The sequence below is a fragment of the Triturus cristatus genome, chromosome 9 (genome assembly GCF_964204655.1).
Source record: "Triturus cristatus chromosome 9, aTriCri1.1, whole genome shotgun sequence".
NCBI classification, from domain to species: Eukaryota; Metazoa; Chordata; class Amphibia; order Caudata; family Salamandridae; genus Triturus; species Triturus cristatus.
In genome coordinates, this window is record NC_140592.1 from 1271273228 (window position 1) to 1271290603 (window position 17376).

The window sequence follows — 17376 nt, forward strand, 5'->3', positions numbered from 1 at the left end:
GGGGCGGTGTGTCTCCAGTTGTTTGGGAGTTTGCCCGCTTTCTGGCATTTGACACGACTAAAGAGTCTAAGGGGAGTTGCGCTTTGATGTACGCAGGATCCTGTGGTGCCGGTCTGTATTTTTTTTCGATCCGGGGGTTAAGAACCCTGGCCCTAACAGGGTCTTTAAAAACCTCAGTGGCGTGCTTTATCACTCCTTTAATCATGGGCAGAATGTGAACGTTTTTTTGCGACTGCTCAAAGGTGGAGAGGAGAAAGTCTTCTTCAGGTGTGTCTGTGTGCATGGTGACGCCATGGAACATTGCCGCCCTGTTTATGAGCTGACCAAACCCTAAATGGTCATCAGGAGGGGAGGGTTTTGAGGGGTATGGAGTGGGATCAGGCATGTCAGTCATAGGGTAAGCCCAGTCATCTATGGGTGCCGTGTCCGGGAGTGTAAAGGGATCATTAGGATCATTAAGGAAATCCGGGTCTCCCCCTCCCCCTAAATCATCATCATCCTGTGGAGGTGGTGTGTGAGAAGGAGATGGTAGAGGAGAAGGGAGGTGGGGGTGGGGGGGATGGGATAGGAGGTAATAGAGGAGAGGAAGGACGTATGGGTGAAGTGGCACAGTCCTTCTTTAGAGGAGCTGGAGGAGGTGTTGTGTCCAGCTTCCTTTTCTTGTATGGCACAGCTGTGACATGTCCGGTTTTAGGGTTGATGTAAATTCGTTTTTGCGTTGGATCTGGGCGAAAAAGTTCCTCTGTGTCCGAAGGTGGCTTTGGCGCCGACTTTTTGGGTTTTCGATCTGGATTTTGTGAGATCGGCAGATTCTTTGTGGACTTTTTTCGGCACCGAGGATGTTTTTTGTGCCGAAGAACTTTTCGGATCCGGTGGAGATTTCGGTGCCGAAGAATGTTTCGGTGCCGGTGGAGACGTCGGTGCCGAGTGACGTTTCTGTGCCGATGGAGATTTCGGCCTTGGAGCCTGCTTCGGTGCCGAAGGTATTGTAGGCACAATAATATGAGGTTTGCTCGAGCCCGAGCCACCTGCAGGCTTATTTTTCTTCGGAGCCGGGCCCGGGGGCGGGGCTTCTGAAGATGATTTTGGGTCGCGACTGGGCCCAGCTGGCAGAGTCTTGACCAATGTCTTTTTTGGTGGGGTTGGGGTAGGGGAGCTGGTACTCACACGCTGCCCCGGATCAGAATCGTCGGCCTCGAGGAATCGTCGTCAGGGACATCCTGGGCAAAGATGTCGTCTGGTTCTGGAGCCGGTTTGGCCATGATATGGCGTCGAGCTCTTCGGTCAGCTGGATTAATTGTGGTCCGGCGAGAGGCACAGATTACAGACCTCGTGGTGATCACTGTGGGGGAACTTTGCTCCACATTGGGGGCATTTTTTAAAGGGTGTCCTTTCCATCATCCGATCCGGAGCCGGTCCGATGGGATTTCGACGTCAAGTTGTAAGTTTTAGAGAGAGTTGTTGTGATTGCTAGAAGTTTTCTGTTGAAGCGGAAAAAAGTTCATCCGAACCCAATGGCGGAAAAAAAAAATCTGAGGATGGAGTGGATGCCCATGCGCACTGTTGTGCAGAGGAGGAGTCACCTATCTCGTGACCAAAGACTTCTTCCGAATACTACGACAACCTGCAATCATCCGAGCCCAACACCAGATGGCGATCTTATCCTTAGTGTGTGATCTGCAGCTCATATGCCTCAACACTCACTTTCCTACATTGGGAGGTAAGGTCTGGCAGATCTGATATTGTGGAGAAGAGCAAGGGACAGTTTACTGGGAAGGAACAGTAACTAGGAACTGAGACCATATACTTGCCCAGTAGGCCAAAATGGACAGACACATCCAGAGGATATGAAGCAGATCACAGCGATCATCATCACATCTCCAGCAGCGGTCGTGAGTCAGCGACATGGCCCACTTAAGTTTCCACGGCGACCAATACCAATCATGCAACACCCTGAAATACAGGAATTTGAGCAGAGATTCTCAAAGGATCTGGTCATGCCCCTCCAAGAGGGAAGCCCACACCTCCTAGGTATAAAGCTGCGTCACAACACTCAATGGACCAGAGTGCAGAACTTTGAGTACACCATAGAGGCCTAAGATCAGGCCCTGGTGCATGAAGATACGGAGGACTGGTGACGAAGCGGCGCCAGCCCCAAGGTCACCCCCAGGCGGTGAGTCAGTTGGCGGAATTGCCAACGGTCTGCGGGCTGGATGCCAAACTCTTTGCAAAGGTGAATGCCTTCTCCATCTCTGCATTCACACTGGGGAACTCTACACAATGTCACCAGCAGCACCTTCACAACGAGATCTTCAGCAGGAAAGACGAGTGCACCGTATCAATCATTTGTTCAGCCCACCTACATTTACATTCCTGCCTACAGATCCGAAGCTCTGACATTTTCTAGCAGTCTCCAAACATGATCAAACACTTATCGAATGGGCAAATGTTATCAGGATTCATTTCTCAAGTGTTTCTACTCACCCAGTTTCATTTAAGACTCTGTTCTCGTGTTCCTTTAGTCTTTCTTGTATCTCTTTCATCTTCATCTCCTGTTCCTTCAGCTTCTCCTCTTTACGCTTACGAATCCTAAGTAAGCGAAGGAAGAGCTGCAATTACTGCCAGAGTCTAAGGATCGTCAAAAAGCATCACATCTCTGTGCGCACTAGCAGCTGGGCCGGGGTCTGCAACATTTAAGTGTTTTAGCAACAAGAACTTAACATCCTCTCTCCTTAACCAGTCAAGGCCAAGCTACTGAACGGTCAAATACAGCCTCCTATGCAGACTTTACTATAAGATAAGGTAGGTGCTTGCCCCCCTGAACCGTCTTTCCTGCCACCCCTTGTACCTGTACCTATTGGTGACACTTTGGACAATGGTTCTGTGGATGCGTTCAATCCCGCCAGCCTTCCTGCGCTAGAGCGCCCCACACAATGCACTTCAGGCGCTTACCAGACCAGCGATCTGCTGACCAGCAAATACACATCCCGGATTAATCAGCAACATAAATGTAACTCACCGTGTTCATATCGTACTGTGCTGCAGATTCATATGCTCTGCATACTCCGGCTATCTAGTGTTGAGCTCTGACATTACAACGCGTTTTCACGTCACAGAACTCCTTACTAAGTCCACAATGTGCAAGAGCAAAGGTTAACCTAGATTGATTTCCACTCAGCAGGTGAGCAGTGAACATGAGGTTTAGAATAAGAATATAATGTACGCTATGAGCAATGCAAATTGTTAAAGAAGGTGTAAATGTGCTATCAATGCAAGCTTCTGGGAAGGAAGGTGTGTAAATGTCAATCTACAGGACTACTTGTCATGTAAGGATGTTACTTACCCAGTAAGCATCTGTTCTTGGCATGTAGAGCTGTAGATTCACATGCTTTGCATACTCCTGCCATCTAGTGTTGGGTCCGGATATTTGCAAGTTGTTTTTCTTCGAAGAAGCCTTTACCAGTCACGAGGCAAGATGACTTTTTAGTGTAGGACGCACGGGCATCGACTCAATTGTTAGATTGTTTTCCAGCAGGAGGGTGAGAATGGAGTAAGTGTAGTATAGAGATGTCCATGCATGTATAATGTAAGTAATAAGAACTGCAACAACCATATGGGTCCGGGGAGGAGGAAGGGAGCATGTAAATCTACAGCTCTTCATACCAAGAACAGATGCTTACAGGGTAAGTAACCTTAGCCGTACGAGGCATGTGTGCTGTAGATACACATTTTGCATAGACTGTGTAGTGAATAAGCTACTTACCAGTATGCATCTGTTCTTGGCATGTAGGGCTGCTGACATTCATATCTGTGCATAGATCGCCGCCTAGTGTTGGGTCCGGATGTTTGCACGTTGTTGTCCTGGAAGAGTCTTCGAAGTATCCTTCGATAGGTGACTCCTCCCCTGGACCACAGTGCGCATGGGCATCCTCTCCATCCTCAGATTGTTTTTCGCCATTGTGGCAGTGATGGAGTAGATACAGGAAGTGATGACCATGCTTACAGTAATTCTGAGAGCTGCAGCTGCTACAGGCGCCGGGGAGGAGGGTGGGCGATATGAATGTCAGCAGCCCTACATGCCAAGAACAGATGCATACTGGTAAGTAGCATATTCAGTTCGAGGCATGTGGGCTGCTGAATTCATATCTGTGCATAGAATACATAGCAGTACCTCCTATTAGCGGCGGCTACCAGTGCCAGCTGCAGCAGTCTGAAAGAGAGTTTTGAGAACAGCCTGTCCTACAGCTGCCTGCTGTTTGGAGTGTACATCTACACAGTAGTGTTTGGTAAATGTATGTATAGTGGACCATGTGGCTGCTCTACATATTTCCTGTAAAGGAATGTTTCCCAGGAAAGCCATGGATGCCCCTAACTTACGTGTTGAGTGGGCTCGTGGGGGAAATCGTTAATGTGCGTTTAGCCTTTTTATAGCAAATTTGAATACATTTAACGATCCATCTGGCTATACCTGCTTTGGAAATGGCGTTGCCTTTGTGTTGTGGAGAAAAGGCAACGAAAAGTTGTTTTGTCTTCCTAAAGTGTTTAGTTCTGTCAATATAGTACATGAGGGCCCTCTTTACATCTAGTGTATGGAGCATTCTTTCAGCGACATTTTGTGGATTCTGAAAGAAAACGGGCAGATCAATAGTTTGATTCATGTGGAACTGCGATATTACTTTAGGCAGGAATTTGGGGTTGGTACGCAGTACGACCCTGTTTGCGTGAACCTGTATGAATGGCTCTTGAATGGTTAGTGCCTGGAGTTCACTAACTCTTCTTAACGAAGTGATTGCGACTAGGAAAGCTACTTTCCAGGTGAGGAATTGAATCTCACATGAGCGGAGAGGTTCAAAGGGTGGACCCATTAGTCTGGTGAGGACTAAGTTGAGGTTCCACACTGATGCTGGCGGGTGTCTTGGGGGAAATTACTCGTTTGAGTCCCTCCAAGAAGGCTTTGATGGCAGGCACTCTGAATAAAGAGAGGTGCTGCCTGTTCTGGAGATAGGCTGCTATTGCGGTTAAATGGATGCGTATTGAGGTGTATGCCAGATTGCATCGGTATAGGTGTAAGAGGTAACAGATAATGTTTTGAATGGATGCGTCTAGCGGGTTGATGTCATTGTGGGTGCAGTAAATGACAAACCGTTTCCATTTAGCTGCATAGCAAGCTCTGGTAGTGGGTCTCCTGGCCTCCTTGATGATCTCCATACAGTCAGGTGGCAGGTTTAGGTAGCCAAACTCTAAGACTTCAGGAGCCAGATTGCCAGGTTCAGCTGTTGCGGATCTGGGTGCTGAATTTCGCCATGGCTCTGCGTTAGGAGTGCAGGTTTTATCCGCAGCCGTTGATGCGGCACCACGGAAAGTTCCAGAAAGGTGGTGTACCATGGCTGGCACGCCCATGTTGGAGCAACTAGGATGAGCGTCAGTGAGTGCTGTCGCAGTTTGTGTGCCACCAGTGGTATTAACGGCGCTGGGGGAAAAGCGTACGCAAATCTGCTGGACCAGTTCATCCATATCGCATTGCCCTGCGATTGTGGATGTGGGAACCTGGCAGCAAAGCTTTGGCATTTTGCGTTTTCGTTTGTGGCGAATAGGTCTATCTCTGGATGACCCCACTGTTGGAAGTACGGTTGGAGTACTGATGGGTGCAGCTCCCACTCGTGCATCTGGTGGCTGTGTCTGCTGAGCAGATCCGCCATCTGGTTGTCTTTGCCCGGGAGGTGTTCCGCCATGAGGAATATGTTCCTTTGAATGGCCCACTTCCACATGCTCTGAGCCAGATGAGACAACTGTGGAGAGTGTGTTCCTCCCTGCTTCTGTATGTAGTACATGGCAGTCATGTTGTCCGTCCGGATCAACACGACTTTGTTGTACAAGTGTACTTTGAACGCCTTCATTGCCAGGAAGATTGCCATCAGTTCCAGAAGGTTGATGTGCATCTTCCTTTGCTGTGTTGTCCATAGTCCCTGCACTGTGTAATTGAGTACATGAGCTCCCCATCCCTGGAGAGACGCGTCCGCCGTCCGTATTATTTGTGGAACAGGCTCCTGGAACGGTTGGCCCTTGCAAAGGTTTTGTGGATTCCACCAATGCAGAGAGTTGTATGCCCGACCGCTCACCAACACTAGGTCTTTTAATTGCCCGTGAGCCTGATTCCATTGACGTGCTAGGCACTCCTGAAGCGGGCGCATATGTAGTCTCGAGTGCGGGACTATGAAAATGCAGGAGGCCATCATGCCTATCAACTGCATGAACACTCTCGCAGGAAGGGAGTGTTGTGGTTTGAACTTTGAGATCAGCAGTTGCATGCTGTTGATCCTCACCAAATTTGGCTGAGCTGTGGCTGCCAGAGTGTCTATGGTGGCGCCCAGGTACTGTTGTACGTGTGCGGGTTGTAGATGTGATTTTGGGTAATTTAGTGAGAATCCCAGACTGTGAAGGAGGTGAATGGTGAAGGACATGTGGCTGGCACATTGCTGGGCTGACTTTGCCTGAACAAGCCAGTCGTCCAGGTAAGGGTAGACGTGAATGTGTCGTCGCCGTAGATGTGCAGCCACTGTAGCTAGGCACTTGGTAAAAACCCTGGGAGCTGTTGTCACTCCGAAGGGGAGAACTTTGAATTGATAGTGCTGTCCCTGAATAGTGAACCTGAGATATTTCCTGTGTGATGGGTGGATGGGTATGTGGAAGTACGCATCTTTGAGGTCTAGTGTGGCGAGGAAGTCTCCCTGTCTGAGCAGCGGGAGAACCTGCTGTAGGGTGAGCATATGAAAATGCTCTGACAGAATGTAGTGGTTGAGGGGTCTGAGGTCTAGTATAGGTCTGAGCGACCCGTCCTTTTTTGGGATTAGGAAGTACAGGGAGTACACCCCTGTCCCCTGCTGGTTGACGGGCACGACCTCTATTGCACCTTTTTGCAGCATACTTAGCACTTCGTTTTGCAATAATGCTAAGTGCTCTGCGGACATAGGACGGTGTTTTGGCGGTATTGTGGGTGGAGTGGAGGTTAATTCGAGACAGTAACCGTGCTGGATAATATCCCTGACCCACCTGTCCGTGGTGATGGCTTTCCACGTGGACAGGAACCGCTGGAGTCCCCCCCGACAAGTGTTATGTGGTCGGGGGGAAGGGAGAGGGCGTCACTGTTTGTTCTTGGGTGAGGACCTGGTGTTGCCATAACCGCGTCCTCTGCCCTTGGTGCTGGAGCCACGATATCCACCTCTGTTGTTTTTATCGTAGGTGCTCTGTGAGCCCCCTTTATTGTATGGCTGCTGTGACCCCTGTGCTCTAGCTGCTCCCCTATTCCCGGGGCGACAAAAGGAGCCACTACGAAATTGCTGCGTTTGCAGCGCCCCCATTGACTTTGCAGTGTCAGTGTCCTTTTTTATCTTTTCTAAGGTGGTGTCAACTTCTGGTCCGAATAAGTAGTCGGGGTTGACTGGCTGATTCAGGATGTTGTTTTGAATCTCTGGTTTGAATCCGGAGATTCGTAACCAAGCGTGGCGGCGTAACATGACGCTGGTGTTTATCGCCCTCACGGCTGTGTCGGCAGCATCTAGTGCGCACTTAATGGATGCGTTTGTAAGAAGTTGTCCCTCTCTGATGAGGAGCTCCGCTGCCTCCTTGTATTCGTCTGGCAGATGTTGGAGTAGTGACTCTAGCGTGTCGTAGTGTGAACGATCGTAGCGAGCCAGGAGGGCCTGTGTATTGGCAATGCGCCAGATGTTTGCTACTTGAGCTGCAATCCTCTTGCCCGAGGTCTCCAGCACTTTGGACTCCTTGTCTGGGGGAGGAGCATCACCTGTTGTCTGCGAGTGTGCTCGTTTGCGAGCGTTAGCAACCACCATGGAGTCCAGAGGTAACTGACCTCTAATGTACATAGGGTCCCCAGGCGCAGGCTTGTATTTTTTTTCAATCCTGGGGTTCAGCACCCGTGCCCTGGTTGTTTCCTTGAAAATGTCCTTTGCTGGCTTGAGGACACCTTTCAACATAGGCAAAGTCTTGACAGTCCGCTGAGAGGAGGCGAAAGTGTCCACCAGGAAGTCGTCCTCAACTGTGTCGGAGTGGAGTTGCACTCCATGATTGGTTGCAGCACGTTCTATGAGGGCATTGAAGGCGGCAGTGTCCTCTGTGGGAGATGTTTTTGCACCGTAAAGCTGCGTGTCCTGGGTATCTGTTGCGGTACCCTGGTCTGTAGGGTCATCCCATGCCTGATCTGGGTCCTGCTGCTCCTCAGGATCTATATCCCTAGGGTAGGTGGTATCATCACCCATGTAATCCTCCATTGCGTCCGTGTCGGAGGGCGTCGGAGAAAAGGACTGGGGATCCGGATAGGACGTATGCAGGCGTTCGTATAGAACCGGTTCCGACTCTGCTGGCAGTTTCTGCTTTAGAGGGATTCTGTAAGAGTCCAAGGCCCGCTCTGGCGTGGCCTTCCGTTATCGGAGCATGAGTCTGTGTGATAAAGTGCCATCTTTCTTGCATGGTATGCCCCCATTGTTTGCTAAATTGCTGAATGTACTTCGATTGAGTGTACCATGGGTTCCTGCCAATCAGGTGCCCAGGGCCTATGTTCCTTCCTTAAACCACACAAACTCCAAATTGGCAAACCCTAGCCACATGTCAGCCCCTAGTAAATGGTACCCTAGGTACCCAGGGCCTTGTGGCCAGGGAAGGCCTCTAAGGGCTGCAGCACTCATTGTGCCACCCTCAGAGGCCCTGTACCCTTACACACACACTGCCCTTGCAGGCTGAGGGTCTGGGTGCAGGACAAAACAAAGTCGACATGGCACACATCACTGTGTATCATGCCCATCACCTACACTGCCAAAGCATATGTCAGCCACCCCTCTGGATGGGTGCATTACGCCTATGGTGTGGGCACAGGAGCAGGAGCCCTGTGCCCCTACAGTACCCGGGTCCATTCCTGGGCACTGTAAGTGCAGTGCTGTCATTTAAGAGTACATGGTGCTGAGAGCTTGTCAAACACGAGCTCCACAGCACCATATTGGCCACACTGAAGCCTGGGAAGTTTGGTATCAAACTTCTCAGCACATTGAACCCACACTGATGCCAGTGTAGGATTTAATGTACTAAGCACCCCAGAGGGCATCTTAGAGATGCCCCCTTACAGCTAACTTACAATCCACGTCTGCTCTGAGGCTGCCCAGGCTGCCACACAGCAGACACGTTGCTGGACCCCTGGGTGGGAGAGCCCCTGCTCTCCCGGGCCTGCAACAATGCACATCCTGGGTGAGGTGAGAAATCTCCTCCCCCAGGATGAGCAAAGGGAAGCTTCAAAGGCAGGCCGCCATTTGGAGTTTCCCCAGGCCACTGCAACCCCCCACTCTGGCGGGAAGCTTGGCCGGAAACCCCATACAAGGACAGGGGATGTGCAAGCCTGCCCACCCCACTCCTCAGGTGGGGGAGGCGAGGTGAAGCACATTTCCGGGCTCTCGCCATCTTGAAGATGGGAGGCCCTACCCTATCAGGATTAGGCTACTGCCCCCCTCCCACAGGAGAGAGGCAGGATAGGGGGTGTACCCACCCCAGGACAAGGACCCATTGGTCCCTGGCCTTCACCTACCTGTAACGCCCCTAAATCTAGTATTTAGGGGCACCCTGAACCTTCCTTCCTCAGATTCCAGATAGAAAACTACAAGAAGAGCAAGAAGAACAAGGACCTGCCCTGCAACTGCTAAAAAGAGAAGACGACACCAACTGCTTTGGCCCCAGCCCTACCGGCCTGTCGACTCTCGAACCTGCACCAGCGCGGCATCTCTCGTGGCCAGCAACCTCACCAACCCCGGAGGACCTGGCTACCTTTTGGCTCTAAGCCCCTGGGACTCCCATGAGTAGAGGCTCTACTCAAGAAACCTATTTTTAACCCCTGGCAGCAGCCCGGAACCGCGGACCCAACACACTCTGCACCAGCCAAGCCTGGCCAGTGCCGGAGTGGACCAAGACCCTGAGGACGACCCCACGGCGACTGTGACCCAGAGTCCGGCACCCAAGGACCCCCCTCGACATCCCGGAGGAAGCCTGCAGCCTCAGAACCGAGTGCCACCCCAACCGCGATCAACCAGAGGGTAAGATTCCCGACGTCAAAAGGCACCCCTGCACCCGGTGCCTTGCGGCCCCCTGTGCCCAATCCCGGGGTACCCACCTAACCTACAACTACCCAACTTACCTCTCGAAGTGGTGGTGGCACCTGAAACCTCCTCGTCCCCGAGCCTGCAGCCTTTTTCCAAACCGGGACATTCCCATTGATTTCCATTGAGCGCCCGAAGGCTCAAAAGCACCCTGCACCCAGCCGCCCGAGTGGCCCTGGCAGTGCACTCTCTACACTAACCTACTTCCCCACTTGCCCTGAGTAAGTGACCAGGAGCCCAGCTCCCACAGCCGCGTGGCCTGCTAGTCAGCAGCCACCAACCAAGGCCCCCCTATCCCTCATAGGATAACATTGGGCCTAACTCTCTCTGCACCCGGCCGTCCTGAAACCGCTGAGGGTGAACCAACTGTACCTACCTGACACTGGGGGACCCCTGAGTCCATGCCCGGAATTTCAACTCTGCCAGTCGTGTACTTACCCTTAAACCGCTAACTTCATTTTCCTCATAGGGTAACATTGACTGGCTTTTGCTTCAAAAATCTTCTGTGTGTGAACTTTTCAAAACTGCAAATATTCACCAAAAATCAGCCAAGTGACAAAAACGAATTTACTCACCTGCTCCTAGGTGAACTCCCAGTGCTGGATCTTGGTGCCCAGCCCTGACCCAGAAAAGTGTTCACAACTATACTTACCTCTAACTCATTTTTCTCCCATAGGAAACCATTGTCTGCTTTTCTGTGAAATTTCTTCTAAGTGTCTATTTTTGCAAATTTGAAATATTCTTTTAAAATCGTACCATTTCTGCAAACGAAATTACTTACCTGTTTTTGATAAGGACCCCAGTCCTGGGTCTAGGTACCCAGTCCTGGATTACTAAAGTAACGATAAAGTACTCTACCTGCAATTTGAATTTCTTGCCATAGGGATCCATTGATGCTTTCTTTGAAATATTTTCTAAGTGCTAACTTTTGAAATAGCTAAATCTTATTTAAAAATCATTACAGTTATTAAGTCGACTTTCATCACTTGATTCTGAATACTGACCCAAGGCTGGATCTAGGAGCCAGACCTGGAATTCCAAAAGTAATCTGAAAAGTAATTTATTACAAATAACCTTAATTTACCATTGAGCTCAATGCATTGTTATGTTTAGGAAATAGGATTGTTTATTGCAACCAACTGTGACTGTTTACACAAATTTATTGCTTAAGACAAAAGTATTTATATTCAACCTCTCATTCTGAGAAAGTATATTTTTACCCCCTTTGTGGTTCTAAAAATAAAACAAGCATATATTTTATATATATAAACCATTGGCCTAGAGTTCAGTTATTGAGTGTGTGAAACCATTTGCTGACTGAGTGTGTACAATAAATGCTTTACACTGTCCTCTGGTACTGCCTTACTGCTCGACCAAGCTACCACTTTTGAGAGTAAGGTCATACCTAACTGTGACCTCTATCAGCCTCTGGGGGACTGTGGACTCTGTACACCCTGTACCTATTAGGGAACAGTATATACAGAGCCACTTTCTCACAGTCTGCCGGTGTAGGCGTCGATGAATTGGGACGGTGAAGGCTCAGTAGGAGTGTCCAGTAGATGGGGACCTCGTCTGGCGGACACGTGTTGGGATCTCGAACATCTTCGGTGCCGTTGACGGCGGTAAACCAAAAGTGATGTTGGCTGGTGCCGGAGGTGCCTTTGGAGCCTTTTTCGGGTCGGGGCCCGACGTGGACTGGAGGGCTGCCCGTTCTTTGATGCGTTGCAAAGACGCTGCAACTTGTCGCACCGAGAACGCCGAAGGTTCTTTGGTGCCGAGTGGTTCCGTAGAGGTAGGCGTTGACTGCTTCAGAGCCACAGGCTCATCGAGCCGAGGAGAGGTAGTAGCGGTCGACGGAGTCGATGACTTGACCCGTGTCGCTGCCTTTGAAGTGGACTCCGATGTAGCGGCCATCTTAACTTTGGTAGTTTGGGCCGACTGCTTCGGTGCCGGGGGCCGAGGCGCTTTTGGTCACCCCCAGTGGTTGTCTTGGTCACCCTAGTCTTGACCCAGTGGTCTGCCTTCTTTCCCAATTCTTGGGGAGAAATTAGACCTAGGTCTACCAAATGCTGATGCAACTTTTCATTTGTGTAGTTACTCAATATATGTTCTTTCATGAATAAATTGTACAATCCAGTAAAATCCTGCACACCATGTCCAGCTAACCAACCATCCAGTGTCTTCACTGAGAAATCTACAAAATCAATCCAGGACTGGGTCTGGGTTTTGTGAGCCCCCTGAATCCAATTCTATACTCCTCAGTGGTGAACCCAAATCCCTCAATCAGAGCTTTCTTCATGAGGTCATAGGATCCTGCCTCTGGCCCAGAAAGGGTCAGAAGCCTGTCTCTGCAGTTACCAGAGAACAGTTCCCACAGGAGTGCCCCCCAGAGAGGTTTCTTCACTTTTCTGATATCACAAGCCCTCTCAAAGGCTGTGAACCATTTGGTGATATCATCACCTTCCTCAAATTTAGAGACAATCCCTTTGGGGATTTTAAGGTCAGAAGTTTCCTCCCTATCCTTATTTTTGTTATTGCTGCCACCATTGATGGGTGCTAAACCCATCTCTCTCCTTTCTTTTTCTAGAGCCAGGAGCCTGGACTCTAGCGCTAATCTCTTGGCCAGCCTCACAAGGCTGTCCTCTTCACTGGGGGGTCCCCCAGTGTTCTCTCTGGGACCAGAGCCACCTGTGTAGTCTCTAGGTTCCCAGATGCTAATTCTTGAGAGGGAGGGTATGGGTGCCCTCTCCTCCCTAGGGAATAGCATGGGGGGGTTATTGTCAACCTCCTCTGCTTCCCTTTCCTCATCTGACTGGCCATCACCATGTTCAGATGGGTGGTCCTTAGCATACTCAGCCAAGAGCTCCTGGAGCCCTAGTTTGGTTGGATGCAGACCCATTTGTAATTGTTTTAGTTTACATAAGGACCTCAATTCCTTGAAAGACAAGTGTAAGTAAGGTGTGAGGTCGAGCTCCTCCACCAGGTCCATGTTATTATTATCACTAATAGCTGGGTTTGTTTGAGACATTCTAACCTGACAGTTCTAACCCTCTATCCTGACTATAGTGACTTTTATTTTTCTAAAATTCGAATGGGACTTAAGCAAGGCCCTAGCAAGACTTTTAGTAATTTTGGAAAGACCAATCAGAATTCTAAAGGCAATTTTTAAGAGTTCTGTCGTGTGATCAGATGGTAACCAAGTAGTCCAACAAATGCAAGTTTGTATCCCACCGCTGATCCACCAATGTGAGAAAGTGGCTCTGTATATACTGTTCCCTAATAGGTACAGGGTGTACAGAGTCCACAGTCCCCCAGGGGCTGATAGAGGTTAAAGTTAGGTATGACCTTACTCTCTAAAGTGGTAGCTTGGTCGAGCAGTAAGGCAGTACCAGAGGACAGTGTAAAGCATTTGTTGTACACACTCAGTCAGCAAATGGTCTCTCACACTCAATAACTGAACTCTAGGCCAATGGTTTACATATATATAAAATATATGCTTGTTTTATTTTTAGAACCACAAAGGGAATAAAAATATACTTTCTCAGAATGAGAGGTTGAATATAAATACTTTTGCAATAAGCAATGGATTTTTGTAAATAGTCACAGTTGGTTGCAATAAACAATCCTATTTCCTAAACATAACAATGCATTGAGCTCAATGGTAAATTCAGGCTATTTGTAATAAATTACTTTTCAGATTACTTTTGGAATTCCAGGTCTGGCTCCTAGATCCAGCCCTGGGACAATATTCAGAATCAAGTGGTGAAAGTCGACTTAATTACTGTACTGATTTTTAAATAATATTTAGCTATTTCAAAAGTTGACACTTAGAAAATATTTCAAAGAAAACATTCAATGGATCTCTATGGCAAGAAATTCAAGTTGCAGGTAGAGTACTTTATCGTTACTTTTGTGATCCAGGTCTGAGTACCTAGACTCAGCACTGGGGTCTTTATCAGAAACAGGTAAGTAATTACGTTTGCAGAAATTGTACGATTTTAAATGAATATTTCAAGATTGCAGAAATCAACACTTAGAAGAAATTTCACAGAAAAGCAGTCAATGGTTTCCTATGGAAGAAAAAGGAGTTAAAGGTAAGTGTAGTTGTGGGTACTTTTCAGAGTCAGGGCTGGGCACCAAGATCCAGCACTGGGAGCTCACCTAAGAGCAGGTGAGTAAATTCGTTTTTGGTACTCGGCTGATTTTTGGTGAATATTTTGAGTTTTGAAAAGTTCACACTTAGAAGAATTTCCAAGAAAAAGCCAGCCAATGTTACCCTATGAGGAAAATGAAGATCGCGGTTTAAGGGTAAGTTCTCGACTGGCAGAGTTGAAGTTCTGGGCATAGGCTCAGGGGTCTCCCAGTGTCAGGTAGGTACAGTCAGTTCACCCTCAGCGGTTTCAGGACGGCCGGGTGCAGAGAGAGTTAGGCCCAATGTTAGCCTATGAGGAATAGGGGGGCCTGGTTTGGTGGCTGCTGACTAGCAGGCCACGCGGCTGTGGGAGCTGGGCTCCTGGTCACTCACTCAGGGCAAGTGGGGAAGTAGGCTAGTGTAGAGATTGCACTGCCAGGGCCACTCGGGCGGCTGGGTGAAGGGTGCTTTTGAGCCGTCGGGCGCTCAATGGAAATCAATGGGAATGTTCCGGTTTGGAAAAAGGCTGCAAGCTCGGGGACGAGGATGCTTCAGGTGCCACCACCACTTCGAGAGGTAAGTTGGGTAGTTGTAGGCTAGGTGGGTACCCCGGGATTGGGCACAGGGGGCCGCAGGCCGCCGGGTGCAGGGGTGCCTTTTGATGTCGGAAATCTTACCCTCTTGTTGATCGCGGTTGGGGTGGCACTCTGTTCTGAGGCTGCAGGCTTCTTCCGGAATGTCAAGGGGGGTCCTTGGGTGCCGGACTCGGGGTCACAGTCGCTGTGGGGTCGTCCTCAGGGTCTTTGTCTACTCCGGCACTGGCCAGGCTTGGCTGGTGCAGAGTGTGCTGGGTTCGCGGTTCCGGGCTGCTGCCAGGGGTTAGAAATACGTTTGTGAGTAGAGCCTCTACTCATGGGAGTCCCAGGGGCTTAGAGCCAAAAGGTAGCCAGGTCCTCCGGGGTTTGGTGAGGTTGCTGACCACGAGAGATGCCGCGCTGGTGCAGGTCCGGGAGTCGACAGGCCGGTAGGGCTGGGGCCAAAGCAGTTGGTGTCTTCTTCCCTTTTTAGCAGCTGCAGGGCAGGTCTTTGTTCTTCTTGCTCTTCTTGTAGTTTTTCGAATCTGGAAAAGGAAGGTTCAGGGTGCCCCTAAATACTAGATTTAGGGGCGTTACAGGTAGGTGAAGGTCAGAGTCCAATGGGTCCTTGTCCTGGGGTGGGTACACCCCCTATCCTGCCTCTCTCCTGTGGGAGGGGGGCAGTAGCCTAATCCTGATAGGGTAGGGCCTCCCATCTTCAAGATGGCGAGAGCCCGGAGATGTGCTTCACCTCGCCTCCCCCACCTGAGGGGTGGGCAGGCTGGCACATCCCCTGTCCTTGTATGGGGTTTCCGGCCAAGCTTCCCGCCAGAGTGGGGGGTTGCAGTGGCCTGGGGAAACTCCAAATGGCGGCCTGCCTTTGAAGCTTCCCTTTGCTCATCCTGGGGGAGGAGATTTATCACCTCACCCAGGATGTGCATTGTTGCAGGCCCGGGAGAGCAGGGGCTCTCCCACCCAGGGGTCCAGCAACGTGTCTGCTGTATGGCAGCCTGGGCAGCCTCAGAGCAGACGTGGATTGTAGGTTAGTTGTAAGGGGGCATCTCTAAGATGCCCTCTGGGGTGCTTGGTACATTAAATCTCACACTGGCATCAGTGTGGGTTTAATGTGCTGAGAAGTTTGATACCAAACTTCCCAGTCTTTAGTGTTGCCATTATGGTGCTGTGGAGCTCGTGTTTGACGAGCTCTCAGCACCATGTACTCTTAAATGGCAGCACTGCACTTACAGTGCCCGGGAATGGACCTGGGTACTGTAGGGGCACAGGGCTCCTGTGCCCACACCATGGGCATAAGGCACCCAGCCAGAGGGGTGACTGACATATGCCTTGGCAGTGTGGGTGTTGGGCATGGCACACAGGGATGTGTGCCATGTCGACTCTTCATTTTATCCTGCACCCAGACACTCAACCTGCAAAGTCAGTGTGTGTGTGTGTGTGTGTGTGTAAGGGTACAGGGCCCCTAAGGGTGGCACAATGAGTGCTGCAGCCCTTAGGGGCCTTCCCTGGTCACAAGGCCCTGGGTACCTAGGGTACCATTTACTAGGGGCTGACATGTGGCCAGGGTTTGCCAATTTGGAGTTTGTGTGTTTAAGGAAGGAACATAGGCCCTGGGCACCTGATTGGCAGGAGTCCAGGGTACACTCAGTCAAAGTACATTCAGCAATTTAGCAAAAAGTGGGGGCATACCATGCAAGAAAGAGGGCACTTTCTCACACCATACATGTCGATTCGTCATGATCCGGCGAGAGGCATTTGTTGCACACCGGGTGGACGTCGATGTGTGGATATTTGGTGTGGCATAAAGGACACCGCTTGAATGGGGTCCTCGATTCCATCGTCGATGTAATGTCGATGGTCGGATGAAACGGATCCGAAAACTGGAAGAAGTTTCTAAACTAAGTAAGAAAAGCTGTCGATACCGAACGGGAACAGTACCGACGATAACTAAAGGCCTTTTGGCCTGAAACTGAAATTTCCTAACTTGAGCTAAGATAAGCACATCCGAACCCAATGGCGGAAAGAAACAATCTGGGGATGGAGAGGATGCCCATGCGCACTGTGGTCCAGGGGAGGAGTCACCTATCTCAGGATACTTCGAAGACTCTTCCAGGACAACAACATGCAAACATCCGGACCCAACACTAGGCGGCGATCTATGCACAGATATGAATTCAGCAGCCCACATGCCTCGAACCAGTATCCTCCAAAAGCGGTGGCTAACCAGTGGGTGTTGTAGTGATTTCAAAGAGTGTTTTTAGCACTGCTTGTCGTACATTGGCTTGAGACGTTCTAATACATCCAATGATGTTTAGTAAATGTGTGTGGTGTAAACCATGTAGCTGCTTTACAAATGTCAGCTATAGGAATGCTACCTAAAAAGGCCATAGATGCTCCTATTTTACTAGGAGAATGTGCTCTAGGAAGTGTAGATAAAAGCTCTTTTAGCTTTAATATAGCATGTTTGGATACATATACCAATCCATCTAGACGTCCTACATTT

General features: G+C 49.8%; 1 protein-coding gene across 1 annotated transcript in view; it reads right to left on the minus strand.

Annotated features, from left to right (window-relative positions):
• Positions 1–17376, minus strand: part of BAZ1A (bromodomain adjacent to zinc finger domain 1A) — a 758495-nt gene that overhangs the window by 289588 nt on the left and 451531 nt on the right. The window contains exon 15 of the mRNA XM_085627428.1: positions 2485–2589. Coding sequence (XP_085483554.1) covers positions 2485–2589 — 105 coding nt within the window. The remainder of the gene's footprint in view (positions 1–2484; positions 2590–17376) is intronic.